Source organism: Larus michahellis, chromosome 4, assembly GCF_964199755.1.
Source record: "Larus michahellis chromosome 4, bLarMic1.1, whole genome shotgun sequence".
Taxonomy (NCBI): domain Eukaryota; kingdom Metazoa; phylum Chordata; class Aves; order Charadriiformes; family Laridae; genus Larus; species Larus michahellis.
The window spans coordinates 74846239-74864180 of NC_133899.1; the positions used below are offsets into that span (position 1 = coordinate 74846239).

Below are 17942 nucleotides of genomic sequence, written 5' to 3' on the forward strand. Positions count from 1 at the left end.
CTCCTTTCAAGTAAAAATATTAACAGCTACAAGTCACATCTAAGTAACTTAAAGTGCCAGTGAAAGCATAAAGATCTGACTGTACCATAAGAGAGCCTGTGATTTTAACATGGCATAAAGCATGGTGTAGCTTCACCACACAGGAAAGATGCCACCTACAGCACAGTATTTCAAAATTCATCCAGTGTTCCAGATGGGTTTGTATAGCCTGTACAAAAGCCCTTAGCACCTCATCTTCATAGATGTCAGATTTACCCAGAGGAAAGCTAAACTGGATACATCTATGCTGCATATTCCAGCAGAAAGTAATAAAAAACCCGTTCTAACTTCAGTACACATTACTGCCTATATTTGTTCTCCCCTAGGGTGTGAGGTTTGAAGATGTAGAGACAGGCCTGGGGAGAGATAGAAGGAGGTATATAAATTCACTTCAGAAGAGACAAAAGTTCCTTTTTCTTAAATCTGTCGGGACATTATCAAAATGCTAATATACTACAGGTGACAAAGGTTTTAGTGATGTAATAAACACAAAAATGATGGCATTTCTAAATCTGCCAGTTTACCACAAATATTAACTCTGGACAGCCACCTTGAAGCAAGATACACAGAGTCTCCCAGGAATTCCAAAAGGATATCCTTAAATGCAATTTGGAGGTGAAATGAACCATGCTTTTGGAGAACAGCAACTTAAAGAGTCTCTGTAGAGTTTAAGGAGCTCTCAACTACATCGCTGTTCCATTTTCACACAGTTAAAAACACTAAGTTCCTGAAAGGGAATATTCATGTAGAAGAGTGGGATTTTGTGTTATTTTTCAGTCAGATCAGCTCCCTGATCTGGTTTGATGAGCTGCTGCACAAGCAGCTGTATCAGTACAAGGAAGGGACTAGTGGAAGAATGGAAAAACATGTTTAAGCATGTTCACATTAACAGTGTTGCCAAAAGGCAGTCTGCTGCCTCAGGATGAAGCAAATGAGTTGTCAATTGTGCTTTAAAGCTAATTTTTTCAACAACGATACATACTAGATTATTCGTGTACCCGTCCTGCAGAACTGTGCTAAATAACTAAAACCAAAAGAACCTGGCCTGGAAAAAGAGTAAGTTTCACAGTACTAGTAAAAGGATAAGCTTTTAGCTTGAGTACAAAGCCTTTCACAATATCTGGGTGCCAATTCTACACTGCTATTAAACAATGTCTTGCGTTATTGGCTTGTTCAAAAATCACCTATCCTAATTACTAATCTGAAGCTTTAGTATCTGAACTCATGATGGAGATTTAATAGCTACTTAACTGGGAATCACTTCCTTCAGCAATCTTTTCCTAATGTTAGATGGAGTCTTACCGTTGTGGTGTTGAATAGTCATATGTCATGAGACTGAAGCTGTCTATTGCTGAGGCCAACTGATCAAATTCTTTCTTTGTGAACATTCCCGGCTGGTTAGTCCTTTTAAAAGAAAGCAAAACAAAAACAACAGGAAGAGATAAATTACTACAATAACCTGGTTTAGTCTCTCCTTTGGGTTTCACGCTATTTGATCAGGTAAGAAAAATCTTTCGTTCTGAGGTGTCAAAAAAAGGTATTTCAGTGGCATTCTTAAAATAAATGCCTAAGAAAAAAAAAAAAATTCAGTGCTACTTATGCTGCCAGTGGGAAGGATCAGACTTCCACAGCATACTTACCAAACAAGCATTTCCATCATGGCTACAATAGTGATAAGGGCTGTGGACTAATCAAATTGCCTTAGGTAGCAATTAACCGAGCTCTAAAAGCTTCTACAAAACCTTCAATCGCTTGGCCTGTCAAACTGTTTTTTATATTTATAAAACTAAGTTATCTGAGCCATACTTAAATAAATGGATAGGTACAGCTGTTGATACAAAAACATAAACCAAAGGTAACTTTTTATTAATCTCAAAAGGAACGATAATTTCAGTTTGTACTGTACTTATGAATTTTTTTCTCACCAGTGAAAAACACTTTAGTTTCTTTTCATTCCCTTCCAAAAAAGTCCTAAAAAGCAGAAGGCCTATGCAACTGCCTGGTTTTAGCAAAAGACTGTACAAATCTCTTTTCTTTCTTTCTTTTTTTGGGGGGGGAAGAAGAAATCCATTCTATGAACTTCTCTAGACAAAAGTCTAGTTATGCTTTCAGCATATCTTTGTATGAAATATGGAACACAATTATTACTTCCCACTCTTTTTGCTTATTCCTCATTTACAAAATTTAGCATTGGGTTAATATCTACCTTACTTCATGGGTGAGGGGGGGGTATTTTTGACAGTTTTGGACTCATAGAGACTACTGACTCCCTCAACTATTCAACTCAGAAACAACTAATGCACAGGAGTTGCCTGAAAACATTGAATCTGTTTCAAAGAGAATATGTAACTTCAAACTAGCAGCACGCATAGCACAGCAGGGAACATAAGGAAGCCTTAATCACACTGCAAAGATGGGACTGAACTAAAAAGGAGAAGCTGCTGCCGGCAGAATCATGTTCTGAGGCAGAGGGCTGTGAAGCACATTAAGACGAGACAGAGAGGTAGAGAAATAGCATATTGTCTTAAATACCCTGGGAGAGCAGGGTTCATAGGTGAACATTACAAAAGAAAAGGGGAAAAAAAAATTGTTTAATAGCTACAGACTCTGTGGTGAGACTCTGCCATTCGAGAGTTGGACTTAGGAGACTGTACAAGACTCCTCTAGAGAGCAGAGGAGATAGACTGAAGAATCCAGACCTTCCCAGTAATATCAGAAACCACTACTTGATCTAGAAATTAGTAGCCAACCCCTGTCTAGACAAGATACACATTAAACCCACTCATGTTCCATCTAAAATGTAAAAACAAAAAGAAGTTCAGTGACAGATGCTAGTAATAAGCTGAAAAAAATCACTTATTTTGACCCTTATCACTTTTGGATCAGTGTGCAAATTCGCCATCCAACAATATGTGCCAAGTGGATCACCAGAGCATAACAGCATTCATTTATCAGTTTACAAGGACACTTCCTGTTCCATCACATTAGGAAAGAGGTGAACAGAATACAGGTTACAAAGTGGGACAGAATAAATCATTTAACGTGCCTGTCATGTTACAAGGGAATAAAGAATGAAAGATATTTGCAAGTCAGGTCAATGAACAGGACCAAATATACACTGGATTATGTAGCTGTAATTTGTATGAATCATAGTAGTGTTCTGGAATTTTAAAGATTTCAGAACCAGTGATATACTTGTCATACTAAGGAGAAATCCCATTGCTTTCCTTCTGGGGTCTTGACAAATTAAACCAAATCTTCACGTCTGGAACCTATTGCTGGACCTCAGTTTTTTGGTTAGTTATCTGCTTGTCATTTACTTCAATTGCAAAGTACAGTTGTTCCACAAGAATAAAGAAAATGAAAGACACCTATGGAACAGTGTCATGGCAACTTGGATGTCTGTAGGCAACGTAATTCCCCAACGCAAGCTCCTGCAAAACGCATTTTCAGTAAATTGATTTTGATTACTCATGAAGGGAAAAGCATAACAAGTAATTATAATGTGTATTAGATGTTAGGGCAAGTTGGATTGCTTTATAGATTAAGCTGAGTAGAACTTTAATGAAACTTGTATATGTAACTTGTCCTCTGCATCCATTTTTCATATACACTGTCAAGGAATATGGAGGGGAAAAAAACCCAAAAACTGAAACAACCACCACAAAAAAACCCAAACCAAAACAAAAAAGCAAACAAGCCCCCCTCAAGTTAAAATGGATATTGTCATAATTTTCTCCAAAGAGAGCTTGTAACTGAACTACTTCAGCTACAAAGTAATGCCATCTGAGGAGCAAGGTCATAAATTTCCAACTTGGAACAAACCCAGCAGCAACAAATACACTTTGTCTTTCCATGGATACTGTTAAAATACCACCACTCTCCAAGAGAAAGTACCACTCATCAGCTCAATCAGCACAACCAGTCAATTCACAGAATCATAAAATCATAGAATGTCTTGGGTTGGAACGGACCTTTAAAGGTCATCTAAATCCAATCCCCCTGCAGTAAGCAGGGACATCTTCAGCTAGATCAGGTTGCTCAGAGCCTCATCAAGCCTGGCCTTGAATGTCTCCAGGGATGGGGCATCCACCACCTCTCTGGGCAACATGTTCCAGTGTCTCACCACCCTCATTGTAAAGAACTTCATCCTAACGTCTAATCTAAACCTAGCCTGCTCTAGTTTAAAACCGTTGACCCTTGTCCTATTGCTACATGCCCTTGCAAACAGACCCTCCCCAGCTTTCTTGTAGGCCCCCTTCAGGTACTGGAAGGCTGCTATAAGGTCCCCCCAGAGCCTCCTCTTCTCCAGGCCACATAACGCCAACCCTCTCAGCCTGTCCTCACTGGAGAGGTGCTCCAGCCCTTGGATCATCTTCGTGGCCCTCCTTTGGATCTGCTCCAACAGGTCCATGTCCTTCTTGTGCTGAGGGCTCCAGAGCTGGACACAGTGCTCTAGTCGAGCACTTTGGGAAACTGTCCACTGAAGCAAAACCAAAACTGTTTGATTCATGCTTGAGAATTGTCCTGACTTGAAAATTGGCCCTCAAGGATAAAAACTAAATATTTTTCAATAGGTATTATGCTTCTCATTTGTGGTTTCCCAATCATTCTGATATTTAATGGTAAACTTAACCCAAGGGCAGGTATGTTCTACTGACTACACCATTGAGAAAACCAGCACAGAGAAAGTCAGAAGAAGGCACGGAATATGCAGAGTCCATGAGAATAAAGTTTCCAAGTCTGAGTGAAAAGCCTGTCACTCTTCTAAGCCTTGAATACTGTTTCCAAAATATTCAGTAAAGTGGCAGAAACTTCATAATCATTTATCAGCACTGTACAATATATGTACTAAAGACAGCTTGTTATTAAATTGTCAGGTAACTAAAACCTTGGTGATTTTATCTGCTCACTATTAATATCACAAATGTGAAGGAGCAGAAGTCAGGTATATGAACATGAATAACAGGAAAGGCAAATGATTTAATACATCTGAAAAGTTTCTTTCCATGGAATTAACCCTGACCTCTGAACTGCTTCATTTGCTTTATCTTTGAGTTCACCATAAGAAACAGTTCAAAAATTACATCTCATTTGGAGTCTAACAAATGTACTTGTTAGAATAGTGAAGCTGAATACTGAATACAAGAGAAATCTGCTGTTTAAAGAAGCCTACTCCTACTGGCCTAAAAATATACTGAAATTATGCAAAACGGACTATAAATATGAAACAATTTGGATCGAAGTAAATTTAAGCAGAAAAGGGTATTCTTTTTATGTTAGCTTATATTACATTCTTTTTATTGCTTTTCTAAGAACCAGACACTTCATATGACATTTGCATTTGTATTTTTCTATCTCAATACCTTAAGCAAATGTCATTCAATTTCCTTAACATTCTGCTCAAATGCACTACTGTTCTTCTGTGGTTCTTATATCACTGTTCAACATAGTTAACTCTGAAACTTATTAAAATATGAGCAAAACCCCCAGCTATTCACGTTTGGAAATGGCCATCTAATCTCAGACAAATTTGCATCTATATGGACTGTAAAAGTTGCTCCACGAGGAGATATTCACCACAGAGATTAAATTTATGGCACTTAAACTGCAGTAAAAAACACCTCTGATACTATATATACAACAAATCATTCGTTTCATCTGAGGTCTTAATATAATGTCCATCATGACGTCTATAGGACATTATCCCAGGTGCTTGTGCTGGTTGACGGCAGGCTCAATATGAGTCAGCAGCGTGCTCTGGCAGCCAAGATGGCAAACTGCATTCTGAGGTGCGTCAAACACAGTATGACCAGCTGGTCAAGAGGTAATTATCCCACTGTACTTAGTCCTGGTGTGGCTTCACCTTGAATACTGTGTGCAGTTATGGACCCCACAGTTTAAGAAGGATATTAAGGTACCTGAATGCATCCAGAGGAGCGCAACAAAAGCTGATTAAAGGGCTGGAAGGAATGTCACAGGAGGAGCGGCTAATCCTCTGGGTTTTGGACTTTGAGTTTGAGTTTGGGGTTTTGGGTTTGTCTAGCTTGGAGGAAAGGAGGCTGTGAGGTGACCTCATTGCTCTCTACAGCTTCCTGAGGAGGGGAAGTGGAAAGGGAGGTGTTGATCTCTTCTCCCTGGATAGGACGCATTGGAATGGTTCAAAGTTGCACTAGGGAGGTTTAGACTTGACATTAGGAAGCATTTCTTTACCAATAGGGTGGTCAAACACTGGAACAGGCTTCCTACAGAAGTGGCTGATGCCCCATGACTGTCAGCATTTAAGAGGCATTTGGGCCCTATGCTTTTGGTCAGCCCTGAAGTAATCAGGCAGTTGGACTAGATTATCATTGTAGGTGCCTTCCAATGGAAAATACTCTATTCTATTCCATCTTTCCTGTCCCTTTATAGGGAATCACTGAGTTACAAGAAAAATCACTCTACTTTTTGAGCATAATGTTCAAGACACAGAAATATTTCTAATAAGTATCAGTCCTTTTCTTGTACAGATAACAGCTGTCCCTGAGACACATCAATACTTTTGCATCAGACCATCCTTGAGAGGTAATACGGCCTCCACCACATGCTTTCAAGAGATGCATTTTCTTGGATAAAATACTGACTTTCCTACTGAAACCTTGTTTACATGGCCCAGTATTCATTTCTTCCCATTCTTAGCTATGTCACTTTTGACACGACTAAGAAGCTCCTTTACTTTGTTGAGAGATTTGCCATTTCCATTTGTAGGCTCCTGACTCAACTTTCTGCTAGACAACACAGCAAGAGAGGAACAACTATTGCCCTGAGAGCATAGGTCTTATTTGCACATATTCCCGACAATTTGTCAGTATGTTCTGATGGCACGCTGCTATATGTATATACAGAAACTATTATAGGGGCAACATCATAGACTTAAAGGAAGAAATCACCTGTTTTCCTTGGTATTTCTGTATACAGCTTTGGTATGAAATTCTGTATACAGAATTTCACCGTCCCTTTTTACCATTCTATCCTTTCAAGTCTAAAATAAGTGCAGGGGAGTTAGTTTCATAGCCTAGAATGCTGATTACCTGAATCTTCCAAATAGCACATGGTCCCATGTATCATAATTCCCATTAGTGCTTTACTTATAAGTATTTCTATAAGGTTTTGACTTTGTAGTCTTTCATATTGAAAGACTGGAAAAAATACTTCAACCATGCAAGCCACTTTCATTCACTTTCAAATGAATCTACATTCTCAATTACTTCTTGTCTCACTATGATTACTCTCAAGATGAAATAAGATAAGAAAAAAAAAAAAAGTCTTCCAATGACTGGTATTCCCTGAAAGTTCAAACTGTATTCTTGTTTGGTTACCTCACCTTCTCCCTCCATATAAAAGAGGAGTTTTCTGTATCCTCACGTCTTTGAACAGTCCTTCATAATGGAAAACTGATTGATTTTCTGTTTCCTGTATATATCTATTTCAGAAGCCATCTTCTCAGTAATTACTTTATTTTCTTGTTGCGTATAATTCTGTTTTATCTGTAAAGCAACAGTTTGCAAATCTTCCCTTCTCCTATCTTTCTTCACCATCAGATATTATTAGTTTTCATAGCTCCTTGCAGTTAGCTGCACTAAAGTATAAGGCTATTGCACTTTATGAACACAGACCACTGAATTTAGTTAATGCACAATCACTCAATAAAAATTCACCATTTCTTCCTGCATTCTGTCTATTCTATAGCAAATAGGAGAAAGAGTTAAAACATTACCCTGTGCATCAAACAATTATAGGCATGACAATGAAGTAGGCAAATGCATAAACAACTTAAAATCTGAAACCATTTTCTTTTCAGGAAAAATCCTCTTGGCAGTTTTGTAAATACCCTATCTCTTTTTAGGTTCTCCAAAACTCTGTAAGGACGACAGCTCACTGAATTAATTCTCCACTATCAGTATGTAGAAAACAGTTCTATATGGATCTTGGTTTCCGTTGATGTTTTGTGACTAGATTCTCTTGTATCTTATAGATGTTCCATTTATAATGCCCTCTCACTGCTGGATCTTGGGAAAAAAAATGGGTCATCTTCATCTGTCCAGCTGCCTGCTTTCATGAAATGGCAGGGAATTGACTATTAAAACTCTATGTCTACATCAATTTTGTTTGAAACTGGTCAAATGCTAAAACATGAAAGATGAAGAATGGAAGAGATAAAGCTTACAGATGCCTTGTTTCCTCAGTAATCGTGCTAAAAATAGAATTAAGTTCTTTATGCAATAGTATTGGGTGAAGCAGGCAAGTCAACAACAGGACCTTGACACAATATCGCTGTTCGAAGTCATGAACGATAATTAAAGATCTAATCTTTGCTGTCAAAAAAAGAACGTGACCACACTGAATGATTAACCAAACAACCAGAGATTCTGAGACACATGAAAACAGATTCAAAACATAGTGGGGGCTGAATTCCATGCAGTTTATTGGAGATTTTAAAAAGCATAGCATGATCTCCATCTCTGACCTCTCTCCCTCAGTGAGCACATCCTTGCAGACAACATATCAAGGCTTTTACAGGGATGCATGTTACTTGTTAAGCATTTTGGAAAATGCTCATGCTTAGTATTCAAATACATTCACAAGCATTTGTAACACAATTTGTAATACAAGTTGCAAGAGCTGAAAAATTGTGTGTAATGATACGATCCAAATCTCAGTTAAATCAAAGCTTAAACACAGTATCTGATTTTGTGGCCTACAAATCCACAACAATATGACAAATCAGGGACTGTACATTGCAAAACCAAAAACGTTAGTCCATTGAACCATAGTGTTGAGGTCAGTCCATTGCAGGAGAAACAAGTAACACAAATTCCAAGTTAGTATAAATTTCCCATTCCTCTTAAAATAGAAATAAAAATCAAACTGAAAGGTAACTCAATAAACCGGTACAATCACCCCTGTTCACACACACTCTTCCAGTCATGTTTTTTCATCTGGTTCTACTCTTAGAACACTCTCCCCGTTTCACACACTAAAAACATTGGGACAGATGGAGGCAGAGACAAAAGCAACAGGTTTCTTCCCATCCCAACTCACACCCATTTTCTTAATATCTCCAAATCACATTTTGCTCATGTAATACGAAAGACTACCTTATTGTTAATAAGTCAGAGAAACATCATCCCAAAAGATAAAAATTATGAAAGAATGAGCAAATGAAAAAAGAGGAATTTTAATGGATATATGACAATTTTGCACTTCATTACTAATGAGTTGGAACAGCCTAAATATCCCAAGATAATTACTTTAGCAAGCCTGGGCTAGACACCAGGGAGAATCTTCTAATAGTGTAGGTAGTCTGGGAGCGTTGAAATAACATTCATTCATTGGTAGATTTTAACTATTTGTTAGATAAACATCTATCAAAAGTCATATAATTTTTGTTTATTTTGCCTTAGGATAATGCACCTTCCAATATTATTCTCTACTATTCAGCATAGTAGCTTAAATTCAGAAATCAAACCCTGCAACCCTACTTGTGCACTGTCTCTGGCTGCTGCACTAATTTCATGATAGAAATGGCAAAATTCAGATGCCTTCAAAGAGTGTAATGGTTATCTGTCAGTTGTCCACAGAAAAGATCACAATTCAAAACAAAAAAATTCTCTACCAAGTGCATCCTAAAAACACAAACCTGACTTTCCCTGATTTTATTAGCATTATGTTCAAGTTTTCTTAATGGCAAGAATCTCTTTACCAAATGCTCAAATTAAATTAAGGTAGGCATTTAAAAACCAACAACAAAACCTATCCAGCTTGACAAGCAAGAAAATTGTAACTGAGTGCTACAGATTCATAATACAAAAGAGCTGGGAGTGGTTACTTTGCCTAATGATTCTTCACATCACTAGGGGACTGTAAATGATAACAGACTGACAAGTAAAAACTTGCTGTATTTTCATCAGGAAACAAAATGGTATTTATGTAGCAAATGAGATTTCTGCAGAAGGCTGAGGGCTGGCACTCTTCCTTAAGGTACATATCCCATCCCAGCTGTTGCTTTTGCAGTACTTCCTCTTCAAATATGGAGAAACACAAGATCTGTTCTTGTCATGGAGTAGCCCACACAGTTTTCATGAAGCCAAACTAATTACCTGTGGCCCATCTGGTTTAAACCAGTACAGAAGTCAAGAAGTAGAAACATGCCAACAATTAAATGACCTGAAAAGAAAGCATGAAATCCCAGCAGACACCTACAGACAAGTGAGCCTGAAAACTGCTGTCCTCAGAGCTGAAGCATGCTGTCAGTCTAGTCTGCACCACTTACACTGTATTTTTCAAGTAACTTAAGAATTTTTACCTGAAACTCTTAAGCCAACATAAGAAATACATCTGTTTTGACAAAAACAATCTGAATACCAAAGAAGAAAAGGTTTCTTTCGACATTTGTATTTACTGTTTCCATTTTCGAGGAGGTTAACTGCTCTCCTTTAATGCTGTTTCTGTTATGTTGCTTCAGCCTCTTCAAAGGAGTCATTTAAGCAAGACTATGAACATCCACTGTATCACCATGTGGTTCTCCTGATTTCCAAACTATTCTAGTGCCTTTCATGACAGGGCTTAATGCCCAGGCAAGCCATGCTCCAATAACAGAGCACCATGCAAAACAAGCTTGTATCCTGAAGCATATGAGCCTAACTTAAAAACGTCTAACACACCAAATGCAGGCTTAATTCCTCCTTGCAAAAATTAAAATGCTCTTTTGTTTTTTGGGGTTTTTTTGAAAGTTCTCCAACTTCACACTGAAACTGATGCAGTAATTGCAGCTGGCTGGCTCAGAATTGGTAGAGCTGCAAGTGCCAGACCTGGTGAAGAATACATTCCACTCTTTCTTCTCTTTGAACATCATTAGTTGACCTACAGATTATTTTAATGATTCTCCCTAGTGGGAATACAAAAACTGATGTGTACACCTGCTTCAGCACATGTCACAGTGCAGTCAGACCTTGGCTGCACTAATTTTATAAAGTAAGGCAGTCTTTAAGAAGCCACTTCTACGAACAGATTTGTTCCTCTCAAGTCCTTTCTGAATCTGTATAAAATGCACTGAACCTTTCATGGCTGCAGTCAGAGCCATGCTGTACTAAGTCGGCTGCCCAACAAACAGCAGCAAAAACAGGGAAGTCATCAGTGAGGGAAACAGACATAGTTTAGAGTCATTAACAAGCATCCAAATCTACTGTAGCTAACAGAATTCAGTTTAAAAAGAGATGTGACTGACAGACCTATACTTTAAGCCTTTATAAAGGAAAGAAACAAAACCCATGAGCCCAACAGTGTGACTCTAAGTATGATTCAATAGTATTACTATAATTTGAAGAGGTTAGTAAACTTTCTCCAATAACTGTTACTCAGTAGTCATTTCCTAGACAGTTTTCTGCTCCCCTCAATATAAACTCAAATCTCAAGCTGTATCTTGTGATCCAAGTCACACTTATTTCACAGGTTCTCTTATATGCAACGAAAACTATTATGTCAGTCAGCTAGCCTTGACAGCCCACTTAAGAGTCATTTCTATGCCTTCTTGAATGTTGAATTTTAGGCACAGAGCCCTATTTCAAAATCTCTTTATATGCAACTGTACTCTCCATATTCCTGACAGTGCCTTTTTTTTTTTTTTTTTAGGATACTCACAGGAAGACTGACAACGACAGGAACAATGGAGGGCAACGTGTTATTATCAAGTAGGCACAACAAATTGGAAAATGTTCGTAGTTCTCAGATTTTCCTTCCCAAGTCCCATTTCTGCATATTGCCGGTCCAAAGAGAGTGTCTTTCAGCATCAAATTTCTTTATTAGCAACAACAAGCATGGGAGAGCATACTTGGTGTATATACTAGGTAGTTCTACAAGGAATACACACTGATCATTTTTAGAATTGCTTGCTCTTATGTGACCTCATTTGTCAAATTGGAAGGAAAAGTAAGAAAGATAATCAGATGTATAGAAAGATCAGAAAGAGTATTATTGATTCCAACAAAATAAGATTATTAAGGCCAAGTTTCTCACAAACATTTTAACCTTTCATAATATTAAGTGTAAGTATTGGTAAAACAGAATCCTCCTTATAAATACTGATCTACAAAGTGGTTTTTTTTTTCTAGTATGCTGTTATTTGACATAATCTGATAATTTAAAACTCCATCTGAAACAAGTAATAGGTTTCCTGCTGTTTTGATCCCTGGCGTTATCTACTTACCAAAATTTCAAGGCTTTACATTCTGACCTGCATAGTCCTGCCTAAGAATGATTTTAAAAGTATGTGATGGTTCCTATTTCACTCTGAAACAGAGACATCTTAGAATTTAATTGAATTTATTTACCATATGTTATCAGAAAAACTACCTTGTTGTTTACTTGCATATTCTGCACCACAATTACCACTTGCTTAGAAATGCTTCTAAGGAAAACACTGCCTATACTGGAATAGTGAACCCACAAACATATCATTCTGTAAACACAAAGTTATGGCAAGGTAACTGAATCTGCAGCAACATCTGAGGATGACAGATTCCTGGTGAAAAACACAGATTAACCTAGTAATTACAAATATCCATTCAGAACCAACTTCTAAGAGACTAAAACACTTGTTTCATTTATCATATATGCAAATCACTGGTCAATTGTGGCATCCATTGAGCTGGGCAACTGTGAAGGCAACAAGCAATTTTTCATCATGTACTCTTCCTACTTTTCAGCCAAGTATGTATGTATATTTATAGGAAAGGAGGAAAAGAGCATAACAGTGCAAAGTAAAAGGAGGTACAAGTTGGCTGCCCTGCTGCCAGTCTTTCCCAAGAGGCAGGGTAGCAAAACTAAGCTGATATCCATTGCTACTGGAGAGCAGTAATGAAGACTGCATAGATTCTGGTAATTTTCATTGCACAGCAGCTCTGGAAAGAAAGAGCTGAAGCTACTTTAGACAGTCCTTCACATCCGCAATGTTTTTTCAGCAAGAATAAAGAATAGCCTGATTAGCTAAAAATCTTAGTTTTGGAGAAATTAAGTTTAGAGGTGGAAAATACTGACAGTACGTACATAGAGAAGCTTCAACTAACAGGGAGAGAGGCTGTAGATTATTTTTTTTTCCACTCTTACATATTCAAATATCAACATACAAAGTTAGAGATGCTGCTGTATTTTGAATGAGCAGCATATATTATATTCAAATATTTGATGAGAGAAGCGTTTTGGGTTCCTGCGGCTTCCAAATGAATGCAGCTGCACTACTGCTGTGCAGCTCAAGAAGCCAATAAAGACAGACAAATTTGATATGGATTATTTGCCAGGACTGCAGTAGCTTTAATAGGCTCTTTTCAAAGCCTAGAATCTAAAAAAGTGAAAAACAAAAGACATGCTCAATTGCAGATTTAACTGCACGTGTTTCACCAGCAAGTGAGCAAGACTTCTGCATAGCACAGACGTATTTTGCAAACTCTCTGAAGACCAAACAGCGTTACTGTGCAGTAAGTTGAAGAAGCTGAATATCCAAACTTCTGGTTTGCAGGCTGTTTTGGCACAAACTGGGAATCCCGCTTTTCAGCCATCTCTGGTTCCAGCTGCTTAACAAGTGACTTTCATTAATTCAGTTGCCTGGCTTTCTTTTAAAGTTCAGAGAGCAAATGTATATTGTTTGAGCATTTTCTTCTTGTATTTCTCTGAAGAGATTTTACTAAGCTTAGCATAAGAGAGGTAGTAATAACTTGAACTTTAGCAAGAACATTTTAAAAAGAGAAATCACTTCAGAATGCTGGGCGGTGTCCATCCCCCAAATCCATTGTTAAACACCTTGATGACGGCATAAAGAACAATTCTAGGATTTCTCCTAATACAAAGGTGGATCCTGATCTACAAAACTTATAGTGAGGTCTAAGAGACAGCTGATTCCCACAACAAATTAAAAACACAAAGAAACATCCACCTATTCTGAACAATGGTCTAACGGTGGAAAACCCCGTTACATAAGTATCTCTTCATGAACTGCAGTGACGCTAGAAAAAGCTTCCCAACTTCTCCAGAAAAGTTTTCTCTTCACTTTCTAATCCACCAAAAGAACTGTCTTTAACAAGGTAACCGTTCAATGAACAGTTTCAATGGCTGCATGAAAATAAGCATTGTCAGCAGGTCAAGGGAGGTGATTCTGCCCCTCTACTCTGCTCTTGTGAGAGCCCACCTGGAGTACCACGTCCTGCTTTGGAGTCCTCAGCACAGGAAGGACATGGACCATTTGGAGTGAGTCCAGAGGAGCGCGAAGTGTTCAAGGCCAGGCTGGATGGGGCTTTGAGCAACCTGGTCTAGCGGGAGGTGTCCCTGCCCCTGTCAGGGGGGTTGGAACTAGATGATCTTTTAAGGTCCTTCCAACTCTAACCATTCTATGATTCTATTCTATCGATGAAGAATGCCATTTCAAAGTACCAAACAAGACAGCTAGTCTTTTCATGACAAAAAAAGACTTGGATATCTTCTGCCCCCACTACTACAAAACCATACCAAAACCAGTACAGAACATTCCTCCTGACCTTGTTTGGGAATGTCAACAGATCCAGCTCCTGGAACAACGAGTATACTATAATGAAGATTCTCAAAATAATACTAAGTGCCACTTGAACATAAAATGCTTTCTCTTTAATAGCTTAAATCAAAAGCACTTTGAGGCTGAAAAGAGGAAAATTGCTGAATCACAGTAAAACATTGTCAAGGCTTTATAATCTCCATACTCTAGAAACAGTGATACAGTAATAGCTCTTGAGATATTTTCAGTTTTTGTCAAAGTCCCTTGCATCATAATGCATAAGTAAACCAAAAATATCCTCTGCCAGCAACTTCTCATTGCTTTTAAAAAAATGTAGCGTCAAGAACACTTAACCTTAGTATAACCCAAATCAATTACAAATCTTAAGACTTCAGACTGTTTGATAGGTAAGAAGTGCCACGAATTTCAACTTTTTTCCCCAGTCAAATGATATCAGACACAGTAAGAAGCAGCAGTTAAAAATGATGGTTGGGATATAACTGCAGTTAGCTGAGAATGGCTGGGAAGCAGAAACACACTCTGAGATGCTGTGCTTCACATACAGATGTCGCAAACTTTTCAGAACAATGAGAAAACAGCCAGCAGGATATCTGACAGGAAATGGTTTGTCATAGACTTGTTTTGTCAATTTTAGACAACTCATGAAAATTCACATCAGGTTATAAATTTAACAGTACGAGCCTCTTCAGTGTTTTAGACATTATGTTGGAAATGTTTACCTGTCATTTTAATTCACTAAGGCTAAAAGCAAGCCCGTAAAGTCTGAGTTTGAGAACAGATGCCCAAAATCTCTCCATTCCTCTACTGTGTCTGCCCCACCCACCCTTTTTTAATCACAAGTAAAAGAAAAAAATTCTAGATTTCTAGCTTACATAAAACTTTACTAGGAAAGTACTTTACTTCAAAAGTACCTATCAAAAAAAGAATAAGGCTAGCTTGAGTCCTAGGTGTATCCCCTGCACAAGGAGCTACCCATAGCTCTTCAACAGAAACAGGGGGAAGGTGTATTTGTGAATGTTTGCTTTGTTCCTGGGATAGAGGAAGAAAATTTCAGAACAGAGCATACTCTTCTTCTTCTTTCTCACACTGGCTCAGCTCTGCTTCCTTCCACTCTTTTGCCAAATAAGAATAGAGTGTTGCCTGAGTCTCGCATTAATTCTGCCACCCAAAGAAATTAATAAAGGTGCTGCCTTCCCATTTCTCTTCACACAGCTGTGCATAAACTGCTACCTAAATGCATCAAGTTCAAAATGCATATGAACATTACAAAATTTTCCTAAGCTTTTCTACAGTGTTTTGCCACCTGACGTTATTTGTTTTCCTAGTGCTCAACCTAAGAATTCTTTATCATGAACTAAGAGCATTTTTATCCTTTTCTTCCAAGCTGATGTAAAGACCAGTGGATCACTGTCACTTATACAGCCCCTGTTGACGTATTTGAAGAAGTATTGTCTCCTGACACTCTTCTCCTCTTTTTAATATACTAAATACAATTCTTCACACTTTCCTCAAAGGAGACATTATCTATACTTCTAGCTATTTTTCTTGCTTTCCTCTAAACACTCTCATTTTTCTACATCCTCCTATAACATAGTACCCCAGACTCAGTTTTCCATGAGACCTGCCTAGCACCAAGGGCAGAATAATTCCCCTTTGTCACCCTGAAAGCTCCCTGTCAATCATCTCAAAATTAAAAGTGTCCCTTTCCCTATGTTTCACAGCACTGCTGCCTTGGCATTTTGAAATTGCCTGATCCTCTTCCAAGACGGGTCTGCCCAGAAAGTTTCCGTGCATTTCCATGTTTTACTTCTCCCTCCTTAAAATAGTACTTTATACCCATCTTTACTTAATCCCAGGTACCTTTTAACGTTTCTGGAATAACTTTAAGATCTGATCACCTCCTGTTAAATGTTTACTTACCACTCTGTTATTTTGTGCAAACTTAATCCACCAGCCTTACTGTTTTAGGAAAATGTTTTAGGTCACTTTCATAGGACATATACTGCCCTACCACTTATTTGGCCCAGATTTTACAGGGGTCCAGCAAGACTGATTTTATACTGCATATACAACAGGTCTAATGTATCCAGAACATACTAGACTTGCTAGGCACGTGTCACACAGTTGATCCATGCTGTCCTATACATTCTGCCCTATGCTATACGGATACATATTTCTTCCTGGAAAATCTGAGGGCCACAGCTTAAAATATGTGGTTCAGGGAACCAGATTTTAAGGAAGATGTGGGAGATTTAGAGAGGGTCCAGAGAAGAACGACCCAAGGTCTACAAAATATGACCCATACTAAAATATTAACAGACTTTATTTATTCCATACAAGGTGTGCTGACAGGTTGCACCTGAAATGTCATCTCAGTCCAACAGTTGCACATCTGCAGTGGACTATTTTAAGAAAGCTGGCACTTACATTAAATTCATACTAAAAGCTTTTCTTTTAGAGATGAAGAACCATACTTCCTATTTCCACTAATGCTTCACAGTCCTTCTGCTACATGTGAAACCGTGAGGTTAAGTGCACCTTTTATTGGAGGCAAACATGCTGGGTTTTAATTTAAATACTACTTTGATATATACTATCAGAAACTGGCCAGGAGATAACAATTTATTCTAGCTAAACTCTATGCAATTTACCAGTAGTAGTATTTTTAAGAACTTCACGAGGTGAAGTGATAGCTCCAATGATTTGTTTACAATTTGCTTCATTTTTACTAATAATCCCTAACACCATGTCCCATAAGATTAAATGAAAACATACTCTCTGCTTTGTACTGGTAAGCATGTTATTAAGACATGGTAAGTAAAATCAGCAGCTATTTTGCATACTGTTACGTAAACCAAGGATCAGGGCCTGATATATATCTAGTATTACCATGCTAGACTTGATAAAATTACTAAAATATAAAGCTGCCTTGTGTTACTTGAGGCTTCTCAAACAATTGAAACAATCTATTTTTAAAACTGTCTTCCATGCATTTTAATTATGATTGATACATACAAAACTCCAAAGTTTTGGAGATTTTAAGCAGATATTTTATTTTTTTCCAAAAATGCAGCAGGTTTTTAATAGTGACAAAGTAACAAGTGCTTTTTTGTAGCTTCATCATATACTCGGGGTATGACAAAACAAGCTCTTAGTATCTTAAATGTGATCTTCCTTAAAAAAAGACTCAAAAAAAATTCTCAATGGCACGTCAAATAAGTCAAGATGCTTCACTTGTTTACTTGAGATTTTACTTTTTCTCATTTACAGATTCCATACAACTTCAAGAGATAAAGAATCATCTGCTATTCAAGAAGCAGCTACT

At 37.9% G+C, this 17942-nt stretch overlaps 1 protein-coding gene across 8 annotated transcripts in view; it reads right to left on the minus strand.

Annotated features, from left to right (window-relative positions):
- CHID1 (chitinase domain containing 1) overlaps positions 1 to 17942 on the minus strand; it is a 137890-nt gene that overhangs the window by 92704 nt on the left and 27244 nt on the right. For all 8 annotated transcript variants that reach the window (XM_074585620.1, XM_074585626.1, XM_074585619.1 and 5 more), the window contains one exon: positions 1342 to 1443. In XM_074585620.1, coding sequence (XP_074441721.1) covers positions 1342 to 1443 — 102 coding nt within the window. The remainder of the gene's footprint in view (positions 1 to 1341; positions 1444 to 17942) is intronic.